This window comes from Armigeres subalbatus, chromosome 2, assembly GCF_024139115.2.
Source record: "Armigeres subalbatus isolate Guangzhou_Male chromosome 2, GZ_Asu_2, whole genome shotgun sequence".
Taxonomy (NCBI): Eukaryota; Metazoa; Arthropoda; class Insecta; order Diptera; family Culicidae; genus Armigeres; species Armigeres subalbatus.
Genome location: NC_085140.1, coordinates 428,179,176 through 428,204,721, shown reverse-complemented (window position 1 = coordinate 428,204,721; position 25,546 = coordinate 428,179,176). Strand labels below are relative to the sequence as shown.

The following is a 25,546-nucleotide window of genomic DNA, read 5'->3' as shown; positions in this document are numbered from 1 at the left end:
TTGAATCATATCTACAATTGGATAATATCACTTTCTGATACTATAGACAGCTATTTGCTTTCATTGAAATAGTCAGTGGCGCTGGGAGTGGGTGGGACAAGTAGGACATGTCCTACGCATGAATTTTCCTGGGTAGGACAGTCAAAGCATTGTCCTACCCATGATTATGGTAAGATGAAGTCAATGGCAACACACTGCCACACAGCAAATGGAGATTTCAAAGTTAATTAGAGTGTAAACTATAGTCAAATATGATATATAGAGATTTATAGGATGAAGAATGTTTTCGTTTATTTAGTAATTTGGGCTCGATCATTTTATATTTGGTCAATAACTCAGTCCAGCGGCTAAATTTTTAAATGTGTTGTACGGTAGGCTTCTACAACTACGCCAAACTAACCGTTGTTTGAAGTGATGAACTCGATGTCTCTTTGAAAAATCACTTTAACTAAGTTTTGTTATGTCTCTATTAGCGAGACTTTCAGTCCATGGCTTACATTAATTAATCAAGTTGAAAACGTTGTTTAAATTCCACTAAAACGAAGTTTAAGCGCATGTTGCTGTAACTTCTACTAAAAGGACAACATTTAAATAATTTAGTGTAAGTTACTGCAAATAGGGCTATCTTCGTTATAAATGGCATTATAACAACGATTTTTTAGGCAAAGTTGAAGCAAAATCTTCGCACAAGAAGTCCACCTGAAAACATATTTTAGAATTTAGCTTAGTCATTCGTTAGTTCTCTGAATGATCGAGTCCAGTTTACTAAATGATCGAAAACTTCCATTGTCTAAAGGTTTTCCAGATATAAAATAGAAGTTGTTGAAATCTGCAAATGAGATTTTAAACATTTTTAGAAGTTATGATAAATAAAGCACGTTTAAATGGCTTCTAATAAGCCCACAGAAAAAAGTTTAATGCAAATCTCAGAAGATTTATTTAAATTTGAGGAATCAGGAAATTTGAGGAATGGGTCATCGATCTCTTCGGCAGTCTGGAGGTCGTACAGCAAAATCGTTCAAAAAGGTCTCTTATATTTTAGTCTTCTTGCCCTCAGATACATTCATACTCACCCCCATTTGACCCATTGGCACCCCCGACGACGGTATGTCAGATTCTTAGAAGGTCTGAATAATCTTGGAAAACCAGTATTTGTCCTGAAAATTTAAAAAAAAATCTAATTATGTGAGTTTTCTTCGCAAGAGCTTTTCAAGTCATGATTAAATAATTTAAAATTGATTATATTTCCACCGCAAGCATAACTGGTCTATATTGAAATGGATTTCATATCAACATGGGAAGGTTATGCTTCCTGCGGCAGTATAGGTAGAATATGCATCGATTTCACAACACCAGAAAGGTTTGTCAAATGGGAGACAACCCTAGCAGCACACATGTTCCATATTGGTTAGTGCAACTCATATGTGACCGGATTCAGTCACAATCAAGTTGCGGCAACCATTTTTGTCTGGCTTGTGCTGCTCGGGAAGCTCAGTGGTCGGTAACCACACGGCTACGAAGTCCACTATAAGCGGGTTCAATCGCAGGCTCGTCCCTTTCCTATTATGCATGCATTAGTTTTTTCGTATTCCACCAAAACGATTCCTTCTGTTATGCCTTCCACATTAACAGCAAAACATCTTGTGGCACCTATGAGACGTCGTAGAGTTCTCCGCACCTTTCTTTAATAGGTGTCCATTATTTCTCCTAAAATATTCGCAAGCATGTGGCCAGGACAGATCTCGACTATTGGAGAGTGCCTCTGTGGTAACGGATTCCAGCGGAGATGCTACTCTCATACCACAGTCTAGGCTTGTAACACCTTAAAATTAATGCGAATCACTCAATGCTAATGTTAATACCAGAATTTTCACCAAAATTCGCCTTTCCTAATCCAGTTTTCCGCGATCGGTAATGGCCCCCAGCTTGCCTGTGAGCTAGTTTCTGATTTGACGTTTGTGGAGGTCAACTGCACCTACCGTTCCGAGCATTTCGATCAATGTGGTATATAAGAAGGCTTGAATCCACTTCATCAGCACCTTATTATTTATCACATTGGTCAGAATGCTGGGAACGGTGGGTGCAGTTGACTTCCCCAATCGTCAAATCAAAGACTAGCCCACATGCAAGCAGGTGGCCATTACTGCTCACGTAAAACTAGATTGTCCTACTCACGACTCGAAACGTGGATGCGCCTCTGGAAATAGTTATATCTACAAATCTAAGCAAAATGTCTACTTCTAAAGAAGAAATCATATCCATAATTGCCGTATCCAAACACGGGAACAGGCAAACACCTACTTTTTAAGAAGGGGTAACATCTACTCTTGTCTTATTCAGAGCAAACGCCCTCTTTTAGAAAAAGATCATATCCATCGTTGCTTTATATCTGAGAAGCTATATCTGGGAACACCTACTTTTAAAAAGGCGTTTAATCTTGGCAAACACCTAATTTTAAAGAAGGGATCACATCTCCCATCACATTAATCCCGGCAAACGCTTACTTTTAAAGAAGGAATCACATTCACCATTGCCTTAATTCGGGCAAGCACCCACCATTGCTTTAATGCTGACAAACGCCTACTTTTAAAGAAAGGATCACATCCACCATTGCTTCAATTGTTTGAAAACTCCAATCACATACACCATTGCCTTAATCCGGGCAAGTACCTACTTTTAAAGAAGGAATTACATCCACCATTGCCTTAATCCGAGCAAACGCCTTTTTTTTTAAGAAGGGATTATATCCACCATTGCTTTAATCCTGACAAATGGCTATTTTTAAAGAAGAGATCACATCCACCATGGGTTTAATCCGGGCAAGCGCCTCCTTCAAAAAAAGGAATCACATCTTCCATTACATTATTTCCGGCAAACGCCTAATTTTAAAGAAGGAATAATATCCACTACTTCCTTAATTCGGGCAAGCGCCTGTTTAAAATGAAGGGATATCTTATCCACCATTGATTGCGGGCAAGCGCCTACATAAAAAAGGGAATTACATTCATCATTGCCTTAATCCTGACAAACGCATACTTTCAAAGAAGGAATCACACCCACCATTGCCTTAATACGGGCAAGCGGCTATACCCGACTTATGTATACTTTCTTCGGAGAAGTTACGTCTTTTCAATTCTATGTATTAACGACTAAAGCGGTGTTATATTCCTCACTAGAAAACAACTTAAAACCAACAACAAAGCAAAATTATGAAAAATATCCCTTATGCTAAATGACCCTCCTTTTTGACACTGTTCACAGCTATGCCAAATGTTCATGGCGATATGTTTTTTTGCGCATACTTGGCAAACGTTTCTTCTTCTTCTTCTATGGCGCTGCATTCCAACTGGAACTTGGCCGGCTTTTCAACTTAATAGTCCATTAGCATTTCCTCAGTTATTAATTCAAAGCTTTTCTATGCCCGCCATTGCATGAGTATTTATCTTGTGGGGCAAGTACAATGGATGCACTATGCACAGGGTGTCGAGAATGGAAACATGGAAACTTGAAAACATCCTAGACCGGACTGAGAATCGAATTCGCCATCTCCGGATTGGCAATCCTACGCCTTTGCTCGCAAGGTTAACTGGAGTGGAGACCCTGGGCAAACGCGTGCATGGCAAATAGGAGATGACCAATTCTGGCGAATGGCTTTCTGGGGAATGACACATTCTGGCAAACGGCTTTCTGGAGAATAATCCATTAGCTTGAGCTTGAGCTTGAGCTTGATTGACTGCTCGTAGTTGCTACTTCATTATGACCAGATCAACTGTTCTTGCACAGGGAACCAACAGATGTTTGCTTGGGACTAGCATTCATCTTCAATGTACAAGTACTGGTGCTCTCATTTGTTAGGTCATACTGGCGCCTGCCACGTCAGAATGCAAGTCAATGTTGGGAAGGGGGAGGAAATGATGATGCAATCACTTGCCCACTGCAAGCCGAATATACCTCTGCACTTGCCACGAGTTCATGCGGAATTTGTTGGAGTTTCTGGGTTAGGTTGGAAAGGCAGAGGTCCGTCTTGCTTAACGAGCTGCCAATGTGATAGATAGGAGAAGGTAACTGATAGAATTTCTAGTTGGATGTAGGAAACGAGCTCTATAGCTCATTTCCAATTCTAGCAGATTACTGTTAGAATACTCAAGTTGAAGGTATAGGAATAGTAATGGAAACGGTATGGAAGTCCATTTCCAGTTCTAGCGATTGCTAGAACATGAGAAATAAAGAGAAAGATACAAAGTAGGAGAATGGAACGGACCTGGGATTGAACCCACGACCTCCTGCGTATGAGGCAGAAGCAGTAGCCATATGACTACCAAGCCCGCTGGAGAATAATCCATTATGGCAAAAAGCCTTCTGGCAAATGACTTTTTGGCGAATTTCATACAACCCGAATATGACATTAAGTCGAATAGGACATTAGGCCGAATAGGACATTTGGCCGAATAGAACACTTGGCCGAATATTACATTTAGCCGAATAGGACATTTGACCAAATAGGACATTTCGTGGAATATGACATTTGAGCGAATATGACATTTGAGCGAATAGAATATTTGGCTGAATACGACATTTGGCAGAATATGACATTAGGCAGAATATGACATTAGACCGAATAGGACATTTGACCAAATAGGACATTTGACCAAAATAGGACATTTAGTCGAATAGGTCGTTTGGCCGAATATGACATTTGGTCGAATAGGACATTTGACCGAATTGGACATTTTGCCGAATAGGACATTTGGCCGAACATGACATTAGGCCGAATAGGACATTAGGACTAATAGGACATTCGGTCGAATAGGACATTTGGCGGAATAGGACATTTGGTCAACCCGAGTAACACACATGTTGTGAAGCAGCTACATCAACTCAAATGCAACCAAATTTGGTCACATTTGAGTTGATGCAAACAGTCAACGTGAGCTGTGCTACTAGGGAAATTAGACATTTGACCAAATAGGACATTTGGCCGAATAGGATATTTGGCTGAATAGGACATTTGACCAAACAGGATATTTGGCCAAATACGATATTTGGCCGAATTGGACATTAGGCTGAAAAGGTCATTTGGACGAAAAGAGCATTTGACCGAATAGGACATTTGGCCGAATAGAACATATGACCGAATTGGACATTTTGCCGAATAGGACATTTGACCGAATAGGACATTTGGTCAAAAAGGTCATTTGGCCGAATAGTTCATATGGCCGAATAGAACATTTGGCCGAATAGAACATTTTGCCGAAAAGATCATTTGACCGAATAGATGATTGATACTGTGGTAACGATTGACGTAAAGAACGTGTTCAATAGCGCCGCCTTCGAGGTCATCGCAGCAGCGCAGCGCACAGCTACTTTCAGAGCAGAGCACTGGTGTACGACACGCGTTAGTCGATGTGTTACAGTGGGCATGATGATCAGATGACAATCACCCCCAATACGTCTGCGAAAAATTAAGAATATGATTGTAATATCGAAGATCATTCCAAACGTCGCTGTCACTAATATGACACTAATACCAATAACAGATTATTATCAAAACGTAGGTGGAATGCGCACGAAGACCTACAAATTCTCCCTTGCTGCATCCAACGATTATCACATTAGACTAATTACTGAAACTTGGCTCAGAAGAGATGTGCAAATGTTGTGGGCTTCGAGGCCACGAGGTTAGCGACGTCAATCGTCTAGACGCATGTACTTGGGAATGTGGGTTCGATTCCCGCCCCGGTAAGGAGGAAACTTTCCTGTCCAAGCTTTCGTTTGACAGATTTAATTGATCGCAAATCGTATCGGATATCCCTCCATCCCATAACTCAAGATATCCTACAACTAATGTACGAATTAGTTGCTATGAAACGATTTCCGTTTTCCTTGCACGTACAAAACATCACAAGTCAGTCAAAAAACCGCTTGGTGCGGTTTGGCAGAACCCTGATCATGTGTCCTGTCCGTTGTTTCATGCTAAGTGTTAAGTGTTCAGTCTGTTCGACCTCTGATCGAAGACGGTGTTCCTGTCTTTAAAAACTTGCTGATAATTACAACATTTATCGATGCAATCGCAGCAGCTCGACTAGTAGTCTTCAACAAGGTGGAGTTACTCTCATCGCAGCTAGATGCTCTCTGACAAGTGTGTCATCTATCGGATAGTGAAATACTTGAGCAAGTTGTTGTGAAAGTCAAACTCACCCATAAATCCGTTTACATATGTGGCATTTACTTGCGGCCGAACAGTGATCCCGATAAATGTGTCAGCGCATTTCGACTGTGTAAACCAAATCTCGCGCTTAGTAACTGTATTGATCGATTTCTCTTCGTCGATGTTTTCTTCTTATTATTGTACCGAATTGCGCTAGTATGTCGATGATTTAATGATTTGGTGTGATAAAGGATGATTGTACCTTGGACCAGAATCAAAAATCACGGTTGTAGCTATTAACAATATATAAAATAGATTAAGAGAAATCGATCAATACAGTTACGCCCCTATGAAACTAAGCGCGTGAAATAGTTAACATAGCTACTCCATGCGACACCGTGATCATAGTTGGGGATCATAGTTCTCGGCTCGAATGGACATCTGATGACGTAGTGGATGGATACTTGCGAACCAACGCTATCAAATTACAACGGAAGACTTCTTGTCTTGGCGACAGTTACGAAACTGAGCTGATTGAAGCACCATATTAAATTTTAATCTCTGACCACCTTCACAAACCGTTCGTTCTACGTTTGGACTTTCGGAACACGGATCATCATCACTAATCTGCAGTGGAACAAATGGATTTAGATTTTGATTCGTCTCGCTATGACTACGTGGCTGTTAACCCTTCCGTTACCAACCCCTTTTTTGAAAACGAAAATAAAAATCTTTTTTGCCGTAACTATTTTGTCTTTCAACATTTTTTTTCGCAACTTTCACCAAAAGAAGCGGAATTTATTCAAGTTTCAGGGGCTCTATGCATTTTTAGGACTGGCCACTTGATACCGGAGTTATTCCGGATTAAAAATGGATGCTAGGATGTTAGGATTTGGCCATATGCCAGAACGCATACTTCGGAAATTATTATGTTAGGGAGCATCCATAAATTACGTAACGCTAAGGAGGGGGCTTGCCCAAAGTGTGACAATTCATATAAAGATTTTAGATGCTTCATACAAAAAGTGTGACATAGGGGGGAGGGGGGATTTGAAAATGACCAAATTTTGCATTACGTAATTAATGGATTTTCCCTTAGATATTTTGAATAGAAACGACGCATAAACTATACCAAATTTGATCAGGAATTTGATCGATTCGAAATATGGCCTGTATTCCGTAATCCGAACTTTCCGCCGGAACCTGTTGCGGGGTCACTTTACGGAAATAGGCGAATACCATCATGCGACACCTGGACCGTTTTGAACCGGTAAACTGATTTACCATGTACCGATTCAAGGGTCAATTTTGGGAAATAAGCAAACCAAATCATGCGGCACATCAATCTTCATGATTTCAAAAGTTATGGCATTCCATGGAAGTTTTGTACTTCCTGGGCAGTATTTGAACCGATTGGAACCGATAACATGGTAAACGGTATACGTAGGCGCATCATCTGTGAAAGTATTCAGAAGAAACTACGGTCAAAAAGGATTCACACCCGAACCAAATGTGTCATGTGCAAAACTCTCACATGAGTCTAGGACCAGACTTGCGGACGATCTCGAATACCCCGAGAGATGGGTGCTTAGGTCCATCTTTGGCGGTGTGCAAGAAGACGGTATGTGGCGGCGAAGGATGAACTACGAGCTGACCCAGCTCTACGGTGAACCTAGCATCCAGAAGGTAGCTAAAGCCGGAAGGGTACGATGGGCAGGGCATGTTGCAAAAGTGCCGAACAGCTACCCTACAAAGACGGTGTTCGCTTCAGACCCAACAGGTACAAGAAGGCATGGAGCGCAGCGAGCAAGGTGGGCTGACCAAGTACACAACGACTTGGCGAGCGGCGGCGCATTCGAGGATGGAGACATGCGGCCTCAAACCGTGTATTGTGGTGTCAAATTGTTGATCCAGTGTTGTCTGTTATAGATGTTAGCTAAATAAATAAATAATTAATAATAATGTTAATGAAGAATCAGATGTAAGTTCGAATGAAACATATCAAGTCAATAAAATATAAATATTCTAATTATTCAAACCATTAGATTAACCACAGATACACACAAATCTCACGACGCAATTATTTGCATGGGAATAAGTTACCGGTTTACTCGCAGCTCTGCCATAGAAAGGGTGTGTACATTTTCATACCCGACTCGTATTCAACTAGAGACGTTTTTAACCAGAGCGTGCAACCGAACGATCGTTTTCGCTTGTTCCTTTAGTTTTGGAATTCTCTCCCAGCTAGGGAATACCAACTTTTCTGATAATACTCGCTTGCGGGATTCGCGATCCAACAGGCATCTTCTACTGAGGGTGAACATTTTAAAAGGCAGAAATCGTCAGATGACGATTTAGTAACGATCCAGTGCTGCAGCTGTACAGTTAAGATCAGTATAATAATCTATAATGTTCGATTCAAAAGTATTTTCGTTGTTAGTCGTGTTACTAATTAAGAGTCAAACACACGGTGCACCTATAGAGAACATGTTAACAGATGTGTTGATATTTGATAGAGATCCTGATACTGGAACGCAAGAGCTACCAGACCCAACGAAACGAATCAAAATACCAGCAATATCAGAAAATGATGCTGAGGTAATGAAAAATGCTTACAAACTCAGACAGCAATGCTAATAATCTAAAATGGTTTATTTATTTCTAGGCACTGCTCGGCAATCTGGGTTTTAACGAAACTGAAAGCACCGATGAGTTTGGTGTGTCCACAAGATTCAGCTTTGGTCAAGGCATCTCACTTGAAGAAATGTTCCGAAACTACCAACGATCGGTTGGTTTGAATGAAACGGGAAAGCTGGACGATGACACCAAATTGTCCATGGCAGCCCCTCGCTGTGGAACACGGAATTTGGCCAAACGCGGCGATGACTCAAAGTGGAATAAACGGTTGATAACCTATAGAATCCGAGACTATCCGGCCGGTGCGTCCCCTACGTCCGTTCAGAACTTGTTGAAACGGGCATTCAATGAGTGGAGTAAAGTGACCAATTTGGACTTTTTGGAAACCAAAGAACGCGAAGCAGACATCGAGGTCAACTTTGGTGGAACATCGCACAGCAGACGAGACAGGCGTTGCTCGTTCGATAGTCCAACCATTATGGCGCATGCTTACTTTCCCGAGGATGGCGATCTGCACTTCAACTCCAAGTACTTTTTCGATAACGTGGAATACCTAGAGGATTTTCTGGACACAGCGATGCACGAAATTGGCCATTCTCTGGGGTTGGAACACACAAATACCAAGGGTGCTCTGATGCATCCCACCGACATGAATCGGTACACGAAACCACAGCCGGACGATGTCAGGGTGTGTATTCAAATTAATTTTAAATACAAAATTATTCAACGCATTCTTTTTTACATTTTAACAACATAATATATAAGTTAGAAATACTAACAAGTCAACCATAAACATAATCAAGCAAACAATTAACAAAGTCATCCTTTTTTCCTGTTTTAGAGGATACAAAAACTATACGGAGCACGACGTGGCGGCAGAGCCATCGAAGACAATGCGGCACCACGGTTGTGCACTGTCAAAAAGTACGACGCCATCGTGGACGACATCTCCGGAGAATGGTTTATCCTGTCTGGCAAATACTACTTCCAACCGGAAAGCAGCAATCCCACCGGTAAGCTGATTTCCAGCAAATGGCCCGGCCTGACCGGTGACATCGACGCTGCGTTCCGGTATCCCGATGGGAGGACGTACTTCTTCAAGGGTGATCGCTTCTGGCGGTACCGAGGTAGCCGACTGGAAGTTGGCTATCCGCGGAAAATCTCCGAAGGTTTCCCAGGGCTGCCGAACAGTATTGATGCAGCGTTTGTTGATTCGAAGAGCAAAATTTTTGCGGTGAAGCACAACACCTATTGGGTGTACGATTCGGATGCTGACAGCACGCCGTCCTTTAGGATAAGCTCTCTCGGTTTACCGAGCAATGTTGATGCCGCTATCAACACTGGAAAATCGTTCATCGCATTCAAAGGGAAACATTTCTATCGGTTTCAGAATGGGAAATTCACTGAGTTTGTAAATAAATGGATGATTTGCTGATAAGAATATGATTGCGTAATACTGTTAAATCATAATTGATAATCTCACCTAGAGCTGTTGCATTGTTGAAACTATGTAAGGTATGCATTAGCACTTATGACCTATATTTCATCGTTAGCTTTCCATTTGCAATTTGCATGTTTTAATCAGGTTGAGGAGAAATGGAAGGAAACAATGCTAGAGGGACTCAATTCCTGATTGAAACCAAGAACATTTTTCAATTTTCAACTGCTTCTTGAAAGTAAAGAGAACTAAACAATGAAAAAACAAATTTGAAAAATCTTTCATGTAATTTGTCTGATTGAGACATAAAAATGAATAATATATTAAAAATATGCTAAAATCTAAAATGTAAAGGTTTGGAAGCCCTTATTTGAGAGTCGTAAAGGACTTTCGAAAAGCTGAGTTGTTTCGGTGCAAAAGGCTGGGAAGCCCTCTTCAAGAAGCTTGGATTCCTCCTTCTAAGATGCTAGGAAGTCTCTTCTCAAGAGGCTAAGAAGCCTCCTTTCAAGAGAGAGAAGATAGCGAATCAAGATTCAACTTCTTTTTCATATAGAATCGCAAACGGTCGAAAAAATATCCTGCTGAAATGTCCTTCAGAGATACTTCCCTAGTAACATTTAGGTTTTATGATGGTTTTATAACACTCTTGTAGAATAAACTATGGTCTTCAAGAACGTTATAAAACTTAAAATGTGACTTGGGTTGTTCACAGATTTCTTTTGAAAATGTACACGCAACTGTTCTCACCTGACAGCCTTGAAAATTGTCCAGTTTTCGACATAAATCTTCCGCTCTTTGACATAACCCGGCAAGATGTGTCATCCGTCCTTTCTGTATGGAAGGGTCCGGGAATAGTTAATATTCCACCGCTGTTCTTAAGAGAGTGTGTTAAACCCCTTCAAATGCCACTGACAATGATTTTCAACATATCGCTTCGCAGCTATACTTTCCCAAAGCTGTGGAAGACTGCCTCAATCTGCCCGACTTCTCCAAAGCATTTAATAAGGTGCCACATGTCTTTGTTATCGCTAAGCTCAGATATTTTGGCTTTCCGTTTTGGATCACCGAGTGGATACACTTTCACTTGTCAGGGCGTTTGTCAACCTCCTTGCAAGAGGCTCAAAAACCTCCTTGCAAGATGCTGGGGAACCTTCTTTCAAAAGGGTCGGGGGCTATGGTCAAGGGTTTGACGACACCTCAGCAGACCACTGCGAGTTGTGGAACTTACTTAAGATTAGGTCCCTAGTAACATTTTTAGTTTTATAACGCTCTTCAAGACCATTAAAAACCATTATGTACTCTACAAGAGTGCCATAAAACCATTATAAAAAGAAATAAAAAATTATAAATTTTCCATAAAAACCAAATTTAACCTCCAGGGATGATGATGCCTTTCTCAATTCATGGGAGGTAATGTTAGGCCTGGATGCAACGTTGGCTCATCACGCAAATTAATCTATAATTCAACAATAATACATCGTTTTGTAAAGAGATATTTATCAATGCTTCTTTAAAAAAGTATATCAAGCCGACTTTATTTATATTACGCAAGATTCATGCACTTCTTCACCTGATAAACACAATAAACCTGCGTGAAAATTTGCTTTATCTCGGTTTGTTGACAACCACTTAAGTAGGCAGGCAGTGCAAGAGATTTTTCTTTTGCCCAATGAAGTAGTTTTTGGAATGGACTTACCTATTTTCGAACATTAGATGAACGAATAACAATCACACTATTTTAGCATTCATATTAAATTCACTATTTTCATTAGTATAGTGACACAATTAACCAAACAAATTTTGAACAATAGGGTCGGTGTACCAGTAATAGTGGTATTAGGGACATGTCTAAATTGTTTAATTCGTACCAAATGATAGGAATACATTTCCAGTGATGGTAATATATTGGCAGAAAGCTGTTTTGACGTAATACTACGTCTAAGGGGAAGACTCGGATACAGGGTGTAAAATGAAAATTTCAAAATTGGAGACCGAAATCATGTAAGCACGGTTTGTCTATGGGGAAACGTTATTTTTCAAAAATCAGTATCTTTGAAACACCCACCACGTGAAAGTAGATGCTCTCCTCTTTCATATAGTGGGTAAACTAAAATGTTCTATCGGGGGATCTAGAACAATTTTTATTTTTTTCACTATTTTTGGAGCAAATTCCATAGAAATTTCAAATGATAGCCGATTTAACCCTCCCAAAAATGTATGGAAAAATGACCCCCGATAGAACATTTCAAAAATGCACCTACGTGAAAGAGGAAAACCTATACTTTCGTGTAGTGAGTGTTTTAGAGATACTGATTTTTTGAAAATAAGCCTCTTCGGACAAACACACCGTGAAGATTTGTAACATTAATAGGTCCTTTATCTCTCAATGGATTTTAAAGATTTATATATCAATCGATTCGCAAACTCTCTACCAATTTGCCAATAGTACTGAAAGTTTTGATTATCAAAGCTAAACTATAGAAAATTTCAGTTCTTTAATGCATCATGCATTTCCTGCACAGCGCGTTCCAATCCTTGGTACCGTATGGCATCGAAATCCGTACACTTAAGCACCTTAGTATATGAAAAAGTCATTAGAAAATAAGAATGGAATGTAAATAAAACGTTTGTCATTGACACAGGAGCATGAAGGCTTTTACTTTTGAAATGCTTCACATTTACTCATTAAAAACTACGAAAAACATGATAAAATAATGAATAAAATCAACTACTCCTGACTCGAAATCCGTCCACCGTGGACGGACTATAGTGTTATATACCAATCGACTCAGCTCGAAGAACTGAACAAATGTCCGTCTGTCCGTGTGTATGTGTGTGTATGTGTGTGTGTATGTGTGTGCACAAAATCTAAGAAAAACATTAGACAACTTTTCATATAGTAATCATTACCCGATTTTCTCTCAACAAGTTTCATTCGACAGGGGGCAAAGCCTAGTTGATCACTATTAAATTTTATATTGATCGACCGTTGCGTTTGAAAGTTATAAAGAAAATGGTACTTCGAACCATATTAACGCTATATAAGGTTGGTGTCTTGGCTAAATGCGAGAAAGGCAGTATCACCACTAGGTGAATTAAGTTGGGTTTTTAACTAAGCATTTAAATTGAAGCAGTCTGATTGACTAAACTACCACTGTAAATAGTTCGATACGCACCTTGAGAAGCGGTCCTTCGATTTGTATTCCGCTTATCTTATCTCATGCTTCCACGGGTCGTCCGATGACAAAAGACCGCCAGCTAAGGGTTGTGTACTTAGCTGGTAGTGCAGCCTGGGCACTGTTGTCCTTCTGACATCAGCTAGAGTGAGAAGGCACGCCTCGAGCGTCTGTTCACCAGGAGGTGCGGCTGCCTGGTACCCAGCGGTCTGCCTGGTACCCAGCGGCTAATTAACGAAATGCTGTATCGCGTCAGCTATACCTAAGGTGGAAACCCCATCATCGCGATGTAGGTAACGCGACCCCGGTAAGGTAGCTTACTGAAGCCTCTCAAATACCACGAAAAATGGAGATAGAAGAAAAAGAGAACGTTATTTTTGGCAACCGACTCGGCAACGAAATAAAGACTATGATTGGAAACTCGGTACCTGGAATGTCAGGACCCTAAATGAACCTGGACGAGTGAGCCTTCTGGCTCGTGAACTGCAGAAGGTTGGAGTCCTGACCCAACGAATACCTTCCTCATTACCCAACTCCGTGGTACTTATGAGGGTGTCGCTAAGTCGGTGGCCTCTCGTTAAGTAAGTACTACATCAACAATTCCTTCCTCTCCCTAGTTACGGTGAAGATGGGCGTGGCCAGGAGTAGTAATCCTCATGCTTTTGTTATTTTTGTTTAAGACTTGAATCAAGGACCACTCCCCTTCTTGATTTCTGATAGCATTCTAGATAAGGATCTCAAAAGTAAAACATGATTATCACTAGTGTCCAATCTACGAATTACACCGTAACAATGCTAATGCTAATGTGAACTGCAGAAGGTTGGAGTGAACGTGGCTGCTATTCAAGAAGTCCGATGGCCTAGATCCGGAGAACGTGAATTCCGAGCCGTGGACCCCACGACCAATACTGCATTCAAGTATAACATCTATCACAGCGGCGGTGAAAAAGCAGAGCATGGAGTTGGTTTCGTAGTGATGGGCAAGCAGATGAAGCGAGTGATGCGGTGGAAACCCATTAGCGAACGAATCTGTGTGTGGGGCAAATTCTTCAATTACAGCCTAATCAACGTTTACGCACCGACAAATGATAAATCCGACGACGTGAAGGACACGTTTTATGAATGTCTTGATAAAGCCTATGGAGAGTGCCCAAAGCATGACGTGAAAATTGTTATCGGAGACGCTAACGCTCAGGTCGGTAGAGAGGACTTTTTCCGTCCCATAATCGGTAGGGAGAGCTTTCACTCCGCTACCAATGACAACGGCCTACGGCTAGTAAATTTTGCTGCTGCCAGAGGGATGGCCATCAGTAGCACCTACTTTGCACGAAAGAACATCCGAAAGCACACCTGGAGACACCCAAATGGTGAAACTTGCAACCAGATAGACCATGTCTGGTGTGCGGACATTCAGAGGTCCGAACATTGACTCTGATCACTACCTCGTTGTCAGTAAAATTCGATCACGGTTGTCAACTGTATCGAACGAAAGATCACAGCGAACGATGCGTTACAATATCCAGCGATTGTTGGCGGAAGGAGTATCGGCTGAGTACCGCCAGAAGCTCGACGAACGGATAAGTGCAATCAACGATCTATGGGAGTCGATCCATGGAGCGGTGAGCACAACAGCACGAGAAGTGGTAGGCACTGCACAGAGGCGACCCAGGACGGGTTGGTTCGATGTGGAGTGTCAGAGAGTGACAGACGAGAAGAACGTTGCCAGATGTCGGATGTTGGTGTCGGGTACCAGATCGAATAGAGATCGGTACAAGGAAGCAAGAGCATCCGAAAAACGAACCCACCGCAGGAAGAAAAAAGAGTACGAAGAACAAGTTATTAGTGAGGCGCAGGAAAAAATGGAGCAGAACGATATGCGGAGGTTTTACGAGTCTGTCAATGGCGTGCGGAGAAAGACAGCACCATCTCCAGTCATGTGCAACGACCAACAAGGGAATTTGCTGACAGATAAAACTGAAGTGGCCGCCAGGTGGAAGCAACACTTCGAGACTTTGTTGAATGGAGGAAGTGACGGTGCATCGGTGAACAGAATGAATGCGACGATGGACAAGCTGTGGAGTCACCTACACTAGATGAGTTTAAAAAAGCTGTGAAAGTGCTGAAAAACAATAAGGCTGCGAGGAAGGACCAGCTCCCGGCTGAACTTCTCAAACATGGCAGCGAGCAGCTTTATGAAGTTCTGCACCATATTATGTCGAAAATATGGGAAGACGAGGAAATGCCTGCTAGCTGTTTTTTTTTATTTTTTCTTTTTTTTTTTTTTTTTTACAAGGGAGAATGCATTTACACACTAACCCAGTACACGTGCATTGTAGTTGCCAAACTACCACACGGAAGTGTACTGGAGTGTCGGACTCGACCATACCGGTAATACCGACTAAACTCCCTTGGGCTCCACCATCGTTTCCCCCAGGAACTACCTCGCAGTACTACTTCTGGGGGGACGGCAGTACTAAGCGTACTCGCTCATTATCGCTCACACAGGCACTCGTCCCACGCGAGACTGACTTGGGTGCTCGCTCTATCGCACCCTCAAACACACCCTACATACTCTGTTGCACCTCTGTCATGCCGTGCGGGTCTAACTTGTGTGCCCACCCTTCTCATGCCATGTGGGTCTAACTTGTATGCCCACCCAAACCCTTGATTCATGCTCATACGCTCCATGCTTGCACACACATTAACGCTCCTATGGGTCTGACTTGTGTGCCCACCCTTCTCATGCCGTGCAGGACTAACTTTTGTGCCCACCCTTCTCATGCCGTGCAGGACTAATTCTATGCCCACCTTTATCGTACCATGTGAGACTGCTCACCTCTTTCATTCAGTTCGCGCTGACACATACTACTCGAGTCATTCGACCTAACACTCCCTCTGGCATCCCTTGTGGGACTCTTCGCTTAGGTTCCCACTTCTGACATACCATGTGAGTCTGACTCACCTCATTCATGCCATATGAGACTAGCTCAACACGACTCAACTCATTCCTTTCGTACCATGTGAGACTGACTTGGATGCTCCCCACACTCCTCTGCCACGCCACGGGGTATCAGTAGTCGTAGGAACCAACATTCCTGCGCTACTCCCAGCGCGGCGTGTGCAGTCCATACATACACCTATTCATTCACCCTTCTGCCATGCTTCGAGGTGACGATCTCGGTTGCCACCCGCTGCGCCATTACCTCTGCTTTGGCAGACCATTCACACTTCTTCGCGTTCGGCACTTTCGCTCTAACACCAATCACAAGTTAGTCATGCTTGTCGATTGTTGCTCGGCGCGCCAGATTCTCTGCAAGCTGCAGGCAATCTGAGTGGTTGCAGTCGAGACTGCGTTCCACTTCTCCACCGCTTGACACATCCTTTGGATAAGATTATCCGGAGTTGTGTCCCGGCCGCAAACGTCTAGCATTGCTCTTCTTTCGACGTCGAAACGAGGACATACGAACAGTATGTGCTCTGCAGTTTCGTCAACACCTGGGCAGTCAGGGCAGACGGGGACCTCCGCGTGTCCAAACCTGTGGTGGTACTGTCGGAAACAGCCATGGCCTGACAGGAATTATGTCAGATGGAAGTGAACCTCCCCATGGGGTCTCCCCACCCAGCTTGATATGTTAGGAATCAGCCGGTGGGTCCACCTACCTTTCGAGGAGTTATCCCACTCGCGCTGCCATCTGGCAACCGAAGTCACCCTGGTACGCTCGCGGGCTCCTCTGGTGCCACGTAGGTCAAAACACTCCTCGTCCTCCCGGATGACCAGCCCGACTGGCATCATACTCGCTATCACGCAGGATGCGTCGCGCGATACCGTGCGGTAGGCCGATATCACCCTGAGACACATCAAGCGGTAGGTGCTCTCCAGTTTCTGCAGGTAACTGGTTACCCCCAGTGCTTTTGCCCAGGACGGGCCGCCGTACCTAAGAATAGATGCGGCAACGCCTGCCAGTAGCCTACGTCTACTGGCGCACACCTTGGAGCTGTTGGACATCATCCTCGATAATGCCGCCACAGCAGTCGAAGCCTTCTTGCACGCATATTCGACATGGCTACCGAAGGTAAGCTTGTCGTCTATGATGACCCCAAGAATCTTCAGACTCCGCTTTGAAGTGATCGCGACGTCTCCCACGTGTACAACTGCATGTTGTGCCGACTTACGGTTGCTGACGATAACCACCTCCGTCTTATGTTGAGCGAGCTCAAGGCCTCTCGCACTCATCCAGTCCGCCACAGTGCTGATCGCGTGTTCTGCGGTTAGCTCTACTTCGAGGATTGACTCCCCGTAGACCTCTAGGGTTACATCGTCAGCAAAGCCGACGATCTTCACACCAGGAGGGAACTTTAGCTTCAGAACCCGTCATACATCAGGTTCCATAGTACCGGACCCAGGATTGACCCTTGCGGGACTCCTGCGGTAATAGGAACACTTTTCTGCCCGGCATCGGTCTCGTATAGCAGCACACGGTTCTGGAAGTAGCATTCCAAGATCCGGTACAGTCCCACCGGCAGGCTAAGCCGGTGTAACGAGAGCGCGATGGCATCCCAGCTTGCGCTGTTGAATGCGTTCTTCACGTCCAGTGTCACCAACGCACAGTATCGAATTCCTCGCCTTTTCCGTTGGATCGCTACCTCTGCAGTCTTGAGGACTGAATTGATAGCGTCCACCGTGGACTTACCCTTCCGAAAACCAAACTGGTTACTCGACAGGCCATCCGTACCCTCTGCATACGGGTGAGCCTGTTGAGGATGATCCTCTCGAGCAGTTTACCCGTCGTGTCGATCAGGCAAATTGGTCTGTACGCCGATGGGTCACCCGGAGGCTTCCCGGCCTTCGGCAGCAGTACCAACTTCTGCCTTTTCCATCTCTCAGGGAAACAACACTCATCCAGGCATCTCTGCATAGCTAGCCTGAACATGTTCGGGTTCGCTATGATCGCTGCCTTAAGTGCACTGTTTGGAACTCCATCGGGGCCTGGAGCTTTGTTCATCGCAAGGGTGTTAGCCACTGCGAGTAACTCTTCGTTCGTCACCGGAGCCACCATTTCGGCCACACTCCCTGCTAGCTGTTTGGACGGCCTCATTTGCCCTCTCTTTAAGAAAGGGCACAGACTGGAGTGCGCCAATTACCGAGGAATAACCCTCCTTAATTCGGCGTACAAAATTATGTCCCGTATTCTGTTCAACAGATTGAGACCGCTTGAAGAGTCTTTTGTCGGCGAGTACCAAGCAGGTTTTCGTGAGGGGCGATCAACGACGGATCAAATGTTTACCCTGAGACAAATCCTTGATAAATTCCGGGAGTACAACTTGCAGACACATCATCTGTTTATTGATTTCAAGGCGGCGTACGATTCAGTGAAACGGAATGAATTATGGCAAATTATGCTTGAACATGGTTTTCCGGCGAAACTGATACGGCTGATTCGTATAACGTTGGACGGATCGAAATCAAGTGTAAGGGTTGCGGATGAAATATCGACGTCATTTGTTACCTTAGATGGATTAAAGCAGGGTGATGCACTCTCGAACCTACTGTTCAATATAGCGCTCGAGGGAGCGATTAGGAGAGCTGGTGTGAAAAGAAGCGGTACCATTATCACAAAATCGCATATGCTCCTGGGATTTGCGGACGATATCGATATTATCGGAATTGATCGCCGTGCCGTGGAAGAGGCTTTTGCGCCTTTTAAGAGGGAGACAACGAGGATTGGACGATCAATACCAGCAAAACGAAGTACATGGTCGCTGGTAATCAACGTGGGCTCATTAGTGGTGGTGGTAGCGAAATGGTGCTGGATGGTGAAAAGTTTGAAGTGGTGGAAGCATTTGTGTAACTTGGATCATTAGTGACGTGCGATAATGATGTTACCCGCGAGGTGAAAATGCGTATAGCAGCTGCAAATAGGGCTTATTACGAACTTAGTAACCAGCTTAAGTCCCGTAGTCTGCAAACGAAAACAAAACTCGCGCTTTATACTACTCTGATTCTTCCGGTGGCTTTATACGGCCATGAAACATGGACATTAAAGGAGGCTGATCGGAGAGCTTTCGGAGTGTTTGAGCGTAAGGTGCTGCGGACAATATTCGGCGGTAAACAGGAGAACGGCATCTGGCGGCGTCGCATGAATCACGAATTGTACCAGGTGTATAAAGGGCTGGATATTATTAAGCTTATACAACACGGCAGACTACGGTGGGCTGGTCACGTTGTTCGTATGCCGGAAGAACGTCAAGCGAAGATAATATTTAGTAGAGAACCCGGAAGAGGCCGCAGGCTTCGTGGAAGGCCGCGTACACGATGGCTTTTTGCAGTTGAAGAGGACCTGAGGGCGCTCCCGATTGGCCCAGGATCGAGTCCAGTGGAGAAGGATACTCCATTCGGCGTAGGTTCATCGAAGAGCTGTAGCCCATCAAGTATCAAGTAAGTATTAAATTCGCTATTTTCATTAGTATAGTGACACAATTAATCAAAAAAAAAATTGAACAATATTAGAACAGTTGCCAAAATATGGCTGACGATTTTCACTTGAAGCAGCACATTATAATTGCCTACCTTAAAGCTTTTACAAACGATTTACAGTGAACAATGCACCAACATTTCATGGTCTGAAAAAGCATCCAACACCAGAGCCGAGATTAGAAAAATAGCCCGAACATAAAGTCCATTGCGCACGAAACTAATAATTTAATAATAGATTATGAACAATTATTGTTGATTTTGACTACGTAATAACCAAAAGTAAGAAAGCCGTTTGGTGGCATAATTTCGGTTAGATCTTCAATATATGAATATTTAAATCGATAAATGTGCTCAACCACAGCATAATAGGCTAAGGTTTGAGCCATATACCCTATATTGAATTCGAATTAAAGTTGTAAATGAAGTGCTAATTGACTACATTTTGGCGAATGAAAGATTTGATCCAATTCTAGCACGCTGCTTACAAATTACTGAACTATGAGAGTAATGAGTTGAGCCACGGCTGAAATGATTAATGATTCAATGTGTGAATGGCAAAACATGGCTCTTTTTCAACGAATTCGCTCTAAATGTATGCAATTTCTATAGCATTATGACACTAAATCGCATAGTGACAAAATGCAAAATTTCATACATTCAGGTGATAATATCGTTCAAATTTACGCTCTTTTTGGCATTCCGTATATGTGCATTGCTTTCGTGTAAATTTCAAGAACTTTTTGCTATGTCTGAAACTCTATTTGTGCAATTGTACAACATGTGAAGGATTTACCCTGAAAAACGTATTGGAGGGTAACCAATTCCTTCGGTGGAGTTTGATCCTACGAAACCAATACGAAACCCTAGAAGGTTACTGATGAGATCAAATTTCCAACAGCAGGCATATAGCCGAACTCTCGCAATCTATTTTTAAAACCAACTCTTTCACACGCATTGTTTTGTGCAATGCCAACCGAGTAGGATGACCCGACTAGAAGAGCATAATAAAAATTGAACACAATTTTAACATATTGTGATATTTATAACTTATTTTGATACAATTTTGTTCTCAGTCGTCATTATCTTTCAAATGTTGTAACAGGATTATATCATACTATGATTTGAAAAATGCTTAACACCGAATTGCCCAACAGTAGGCAATAAAATAGATGTAGCAAAGTCTCCCAGCCATGGGTATCACAACGCAGATATAATTTGAGAAGGTTGCCTTATTTGTAATGTTGTTAATTTCATGTTCTCGAAAAAAATTCTTGTTCAGACAAAAACAAAAAAATATGATTCTTGATCACAATCTGGAGACCTATCACGACCTGTGAAAATTCCAACTGCACAGAAACTGTATCTGATTCTGTTATAAATTTCTAACAGAAATTGTTATTTTTATGATAAAATTGTAACAAAATTTGATAGTTTTTTGTTTCCAGTAGTGCTATTTTTGATAGAAATTTAGTTATTTTAACAACATCCTGCACCATGTTTCTAACAAATTTTGTTATAAAAATTGTGTATAACATAATAACATAGTATGATATAATTTTGATATGGCCTTCTAGTCGGGGAGTATTTAGTTATGCCTGGTATCCACACACAGCTGCATCAGCAATTGCGCTACATGAAGTAGAATTGTGTGATCGTACCAGGTTGGTCGTCAGAACCCATCCCGACCACACAGGAATATAGGCAATTAAGTTTGATTGTGCTGAACTCGAGTGGCGATCTCTTCCCTCGCTTATGTTGAAGCGCAAGTCCTCCTCGATCTTCCGTTTCACGTTTGAAATTCGATCGTTGCCAGCTGACACAACGTCGTTGTATGTGTTGTTGTTCCGCGTTTCATAAGCTCTTCTGGCCGCAGGATATGAAATACCTTCATCGACTTTGATCCTTTGAATTTCATTCTCATTTTTATAGGACGGACATGATCTTTCGGAGATGGAGTGATCGTTGGCCCCTGGAGCAGCACTTCGCAGCTGCACAACTGCAGTGACATGTGAAGCACTGGATGGGCGATGGATAATACGGACATGTTCAGCAGCGGATATAGGCGAAATCGATAAAGTTGAGGATTAAAATACCAAGTGTTGGCGTGTTTTCCCTGGAATCACCATCTTTCCTAGTGATTCAATTCTTTTCCCGGATCTTTGTATTACATCTTTATGACGTCACTCACGACAGCTGACACCGCATCTAGTGGTAATCAGGATCGGATGCTCGGTGACGCAAACAGGGGTTCCGTCGATAAGGCTTTTCATCGACAGGAGGGTGTTGAACTGCTGGAGGTTTGGAGAAATTAGTCTCTTACTTCGCCCGCTTTGTGCAGGTCTTCCGCTCAAAGATACTTAGCTGCACTTCACCGTTGAGTATTTTGTGAGCCGGTCAGCAGGACCGAGCTTTTCTTCCACCTTGCTTCAGTTTGCTCTGAGTTCACTATTGCACGCTATAGACACTTATGTACTCTCCGGGCAACCGCCCCACCGTTGGAGGTAGGTATGTATCCACAGTAGCTTAATCACTCACGCTCAGGTCCAATCCGGTCACCTGGCGGTCAGCGACCTGACGCCAATCGCGCTTGACTTCGTTTCAAGTTAACACTCAATGGCCACGGGAATGTACTCGGCACATACCAGATTGTACTCAGTTCCGCACTTTAGTTAGCACCAAGTTCAGCAGGGGGCTCAAGCCTCCGAAGGCTTCCAACGACCACTTAACATTCCCACTACATTGCCGTTCTTTGTCTTATTACTTCAACTCTCTGCCTTTCAGGCAGGAATAAAACCGGCCAATTGTGGCTGGGTAAAGCGGATTCCGGTCGTTGTAGCACCCACAATTTCGCCGTGGACACGTAACTTGTAACAGTTGCGGACACCACCATCTAAAATAAAGGACAAAACTGGATTTAAAATTTGTTTCAACAAACTAAAACACTTCCAACCGATAGAGCTAACAGAAACAACGCGTCTGTACAACTCGACTGCAAACGATTTATTTACGGAAGTGGCCATATCTCTGAGTATTCATGACGAATTTTGATCTGCAGCCAGCATTAGTCAACAAATGAGTTCTAGTTTCTGTACAGATAGAGAAAGTTGTTGAAATTTACACAAAAGTAATGCACATAAAAGGAATGCGCGTAAATTGCATAGCTTGTGACATGAAGAGATAAATGAACCTGCCTTTGGAAAATATTGAATCCATCGAACTTTTTCATTTATTATGGGTGCCTACAATACACTATCCGAACGCAAGCTAATTGAGCAAAATGTAGTCATGTATCTACTTCTGATGGATTTTATGCTACTCATTTTATTTAGTTGCACAATGGCCATCAAAGCATCCACTTCGTTGATATGGAAAAGTAGGCCGTTTTATCACTCAAAGAACAAACTGTAAAATCAAGGAATTGTGATCAGGAATTGCAAAAAAAAATATCACTTTTACTGCCAAATCTAGCTTAGAAAACAACAATGTGGTAACCGGAAGACGTTATATTATCATTGTCTCAGTCGCACGCGTGATCGAGTCACTCCGCGGTTAGTACTAAATTATCAGCTATTATACACCGGTTTATTTTTTGCTCGGAGCATCTGCACGTCCGCAACGGAATATTAGAAAGCAATTGATATTGCATATATTTAGGCGATAAATCGTTCAAATTTGTTGTTTTTCTGCATTCCATGTGTGTATTTATTTTATCTCTCATGTAAATTCTTACAACTGGTCGTGTTGGTCACTTGCCTATAACTATTGTTTTGGCGTCAGATATTTTTGCATAGTATTTGCATACCCCATTTTTATACCGTACTTGCCAGGCTTGTTCTTCATATATACTTTGAAGGCACATCGTCCTCGAAATGAACTTGTACGTTCGTCGACTGTTAAATCCTTCAATGGACTGTACGGCATGAGCATACTTTTCTGCATTCTGTCCGTAACCATTCTAATTAACCGAAACTTATCAGTCGCCTAGATATTTCTATTGTTTCTGTTGCAGCGCTAGAATCGCGTTCTTTGGATCTGCATCTGGAAGTCCGGGCAATCTTTGGTCGATTGCGAGATGGTCGCCTCAAGGCGGAATCATTGAATCGACAGTATCTGTAAATATCTTCAAATCTAAAATTCAAACAAAAATATTAGTAACTTTATTATCAACGTTATTATTATTTCAATTTTCTATTAATAACATTCTTCTGCTGCATCTCCTTTATACGGATTTCAGAATACTGGTTTTTCCCTCCTGCAATAAGGATTCCCAGCCATGCCTTGAGTTCGTCTGTCCCAAGTGCCTTAAAGTTGTCGTCAAAGTGTGCCTCGAAATTTGTAAATCTATAAACATAAAATATTTTCTGAAATTTTTTTCTCCCAGAAAAGGAGAAATACCTCTTAAGGGCTACTAATTTGCTTCACATCAATCAGTAACATAAAATGGTTATCAATTTCCTTCAGACTGGTTTGAACATCTGTGCTTCATACTTTATATGAACACATTTTGAAGTGTATATATCAGGAAAATCTTCTAAGATATTCTCAAAGAATTCTGTCTCAAAATTCGCATTCGCACGACTCCACATCGTCTTTAAAGTAATCGGATTCACAATCCGCGGTGCACTTGAATAATTCGATTCGTCACTCATTTTTAGAAAACGTGCGGCAACAACAAACTATACCAGGCGTAGCGTGGCAACAGCCCATATTTTACTAATAATAAGATTGACTTATTACGCAATACATTAACATTTTACAGTAACATGTAAGTGTTAGTGATGCTTAATGGGAAAATATCAATTGTTGTCTTTCGCCAATTTGAAGGATAAAAACAATGAATATTGTGTCCTAAATTAATTTACTATTCGACGTTTTGCTTCGGAACTTACTTCTGACATCATGTGCCAAAGTGCCAAAGACTAAAGCAGCACTGTGTTGTACTGAATATTTATTTTAAATTCTCGTATGAATCTCGTCGGACGTGGGTCTTGCTGCCAGTTCATCATAGGAATGGGCGATAACGATACGATATATCGGAAATCTATATTTTCACTCTGATTAATCGATATTTTGTATCGATTTTTGACGTAAACTACGTCTAAGGGGAAAACTCAGTTACAAGGTGTAAAATGAAAATTTTCATATTTGGGACCGTCACGAAATCATGTAAGATTTGTAACATTAATAGGTCCTTTATCTTTCAATGGATTTCAAAAATTTATATATCAAACAATTCGCAAATTCTCCACCGATTTGCCAGTAGTATTCTAACTTTTGATTATCAACGCTAAACTAGGGAGTGAATGCTAGTAATGGACTCCGTGCGTATAATGGACCCCCTGAACAAAAACCGAGAGTTTACGCTTGAATCTACAATTTCCTGCAAACTTCCATAGGATAAAGTTGCTTCACTTATCAGGGTAGTAGTTCCATACAATTGTTTTTCACTGGGAGACTGAAATTTAGTTATATTAACTAATTTATGAATGTAAACGCGCTAGAGGGTCCATTACTAGCACAGAAGGGGGGGTCCATAATAGGCAACAGGAACATGTGGAAATGGAACATGTAAATTAAATAGGGGGACCATAATACGTATTTAAACAAACTCGATGTTGCGTATTATGGACCCGGGGGTGGCCATAATAGGCAACCTGGCTACATAATTTTAA

General features: G+C 42.3%; 1 protein-coding gene across 1 annotated transcript; it reads left to right on the top strand.

Moving 5' to 3' along the window:
• The first annotated feature begins 8,387 nt into the window (after positions 1-8,387).
• LOC134217899 (72 kDa type IV collagenase-like) lies at positions 8,388-10,220 on the top strand. Its single transcript, XM_062696735.1, has 3 exons — positions 8,388-8,746; positions 8,814-9,473; positions 9,627-10,220. Exons 1-3 carry the CDS (start codon positions 8,558-8,560, stop codon positions 10,218-10,220), a joined length of 1,443 nt encoding a protein of 480 aa, XP_062552719.1. The 5' UTR covers positions 8,388-8,557.
• Positions 10,221-25,546: the final 15,326 nt, after the last annotated feature.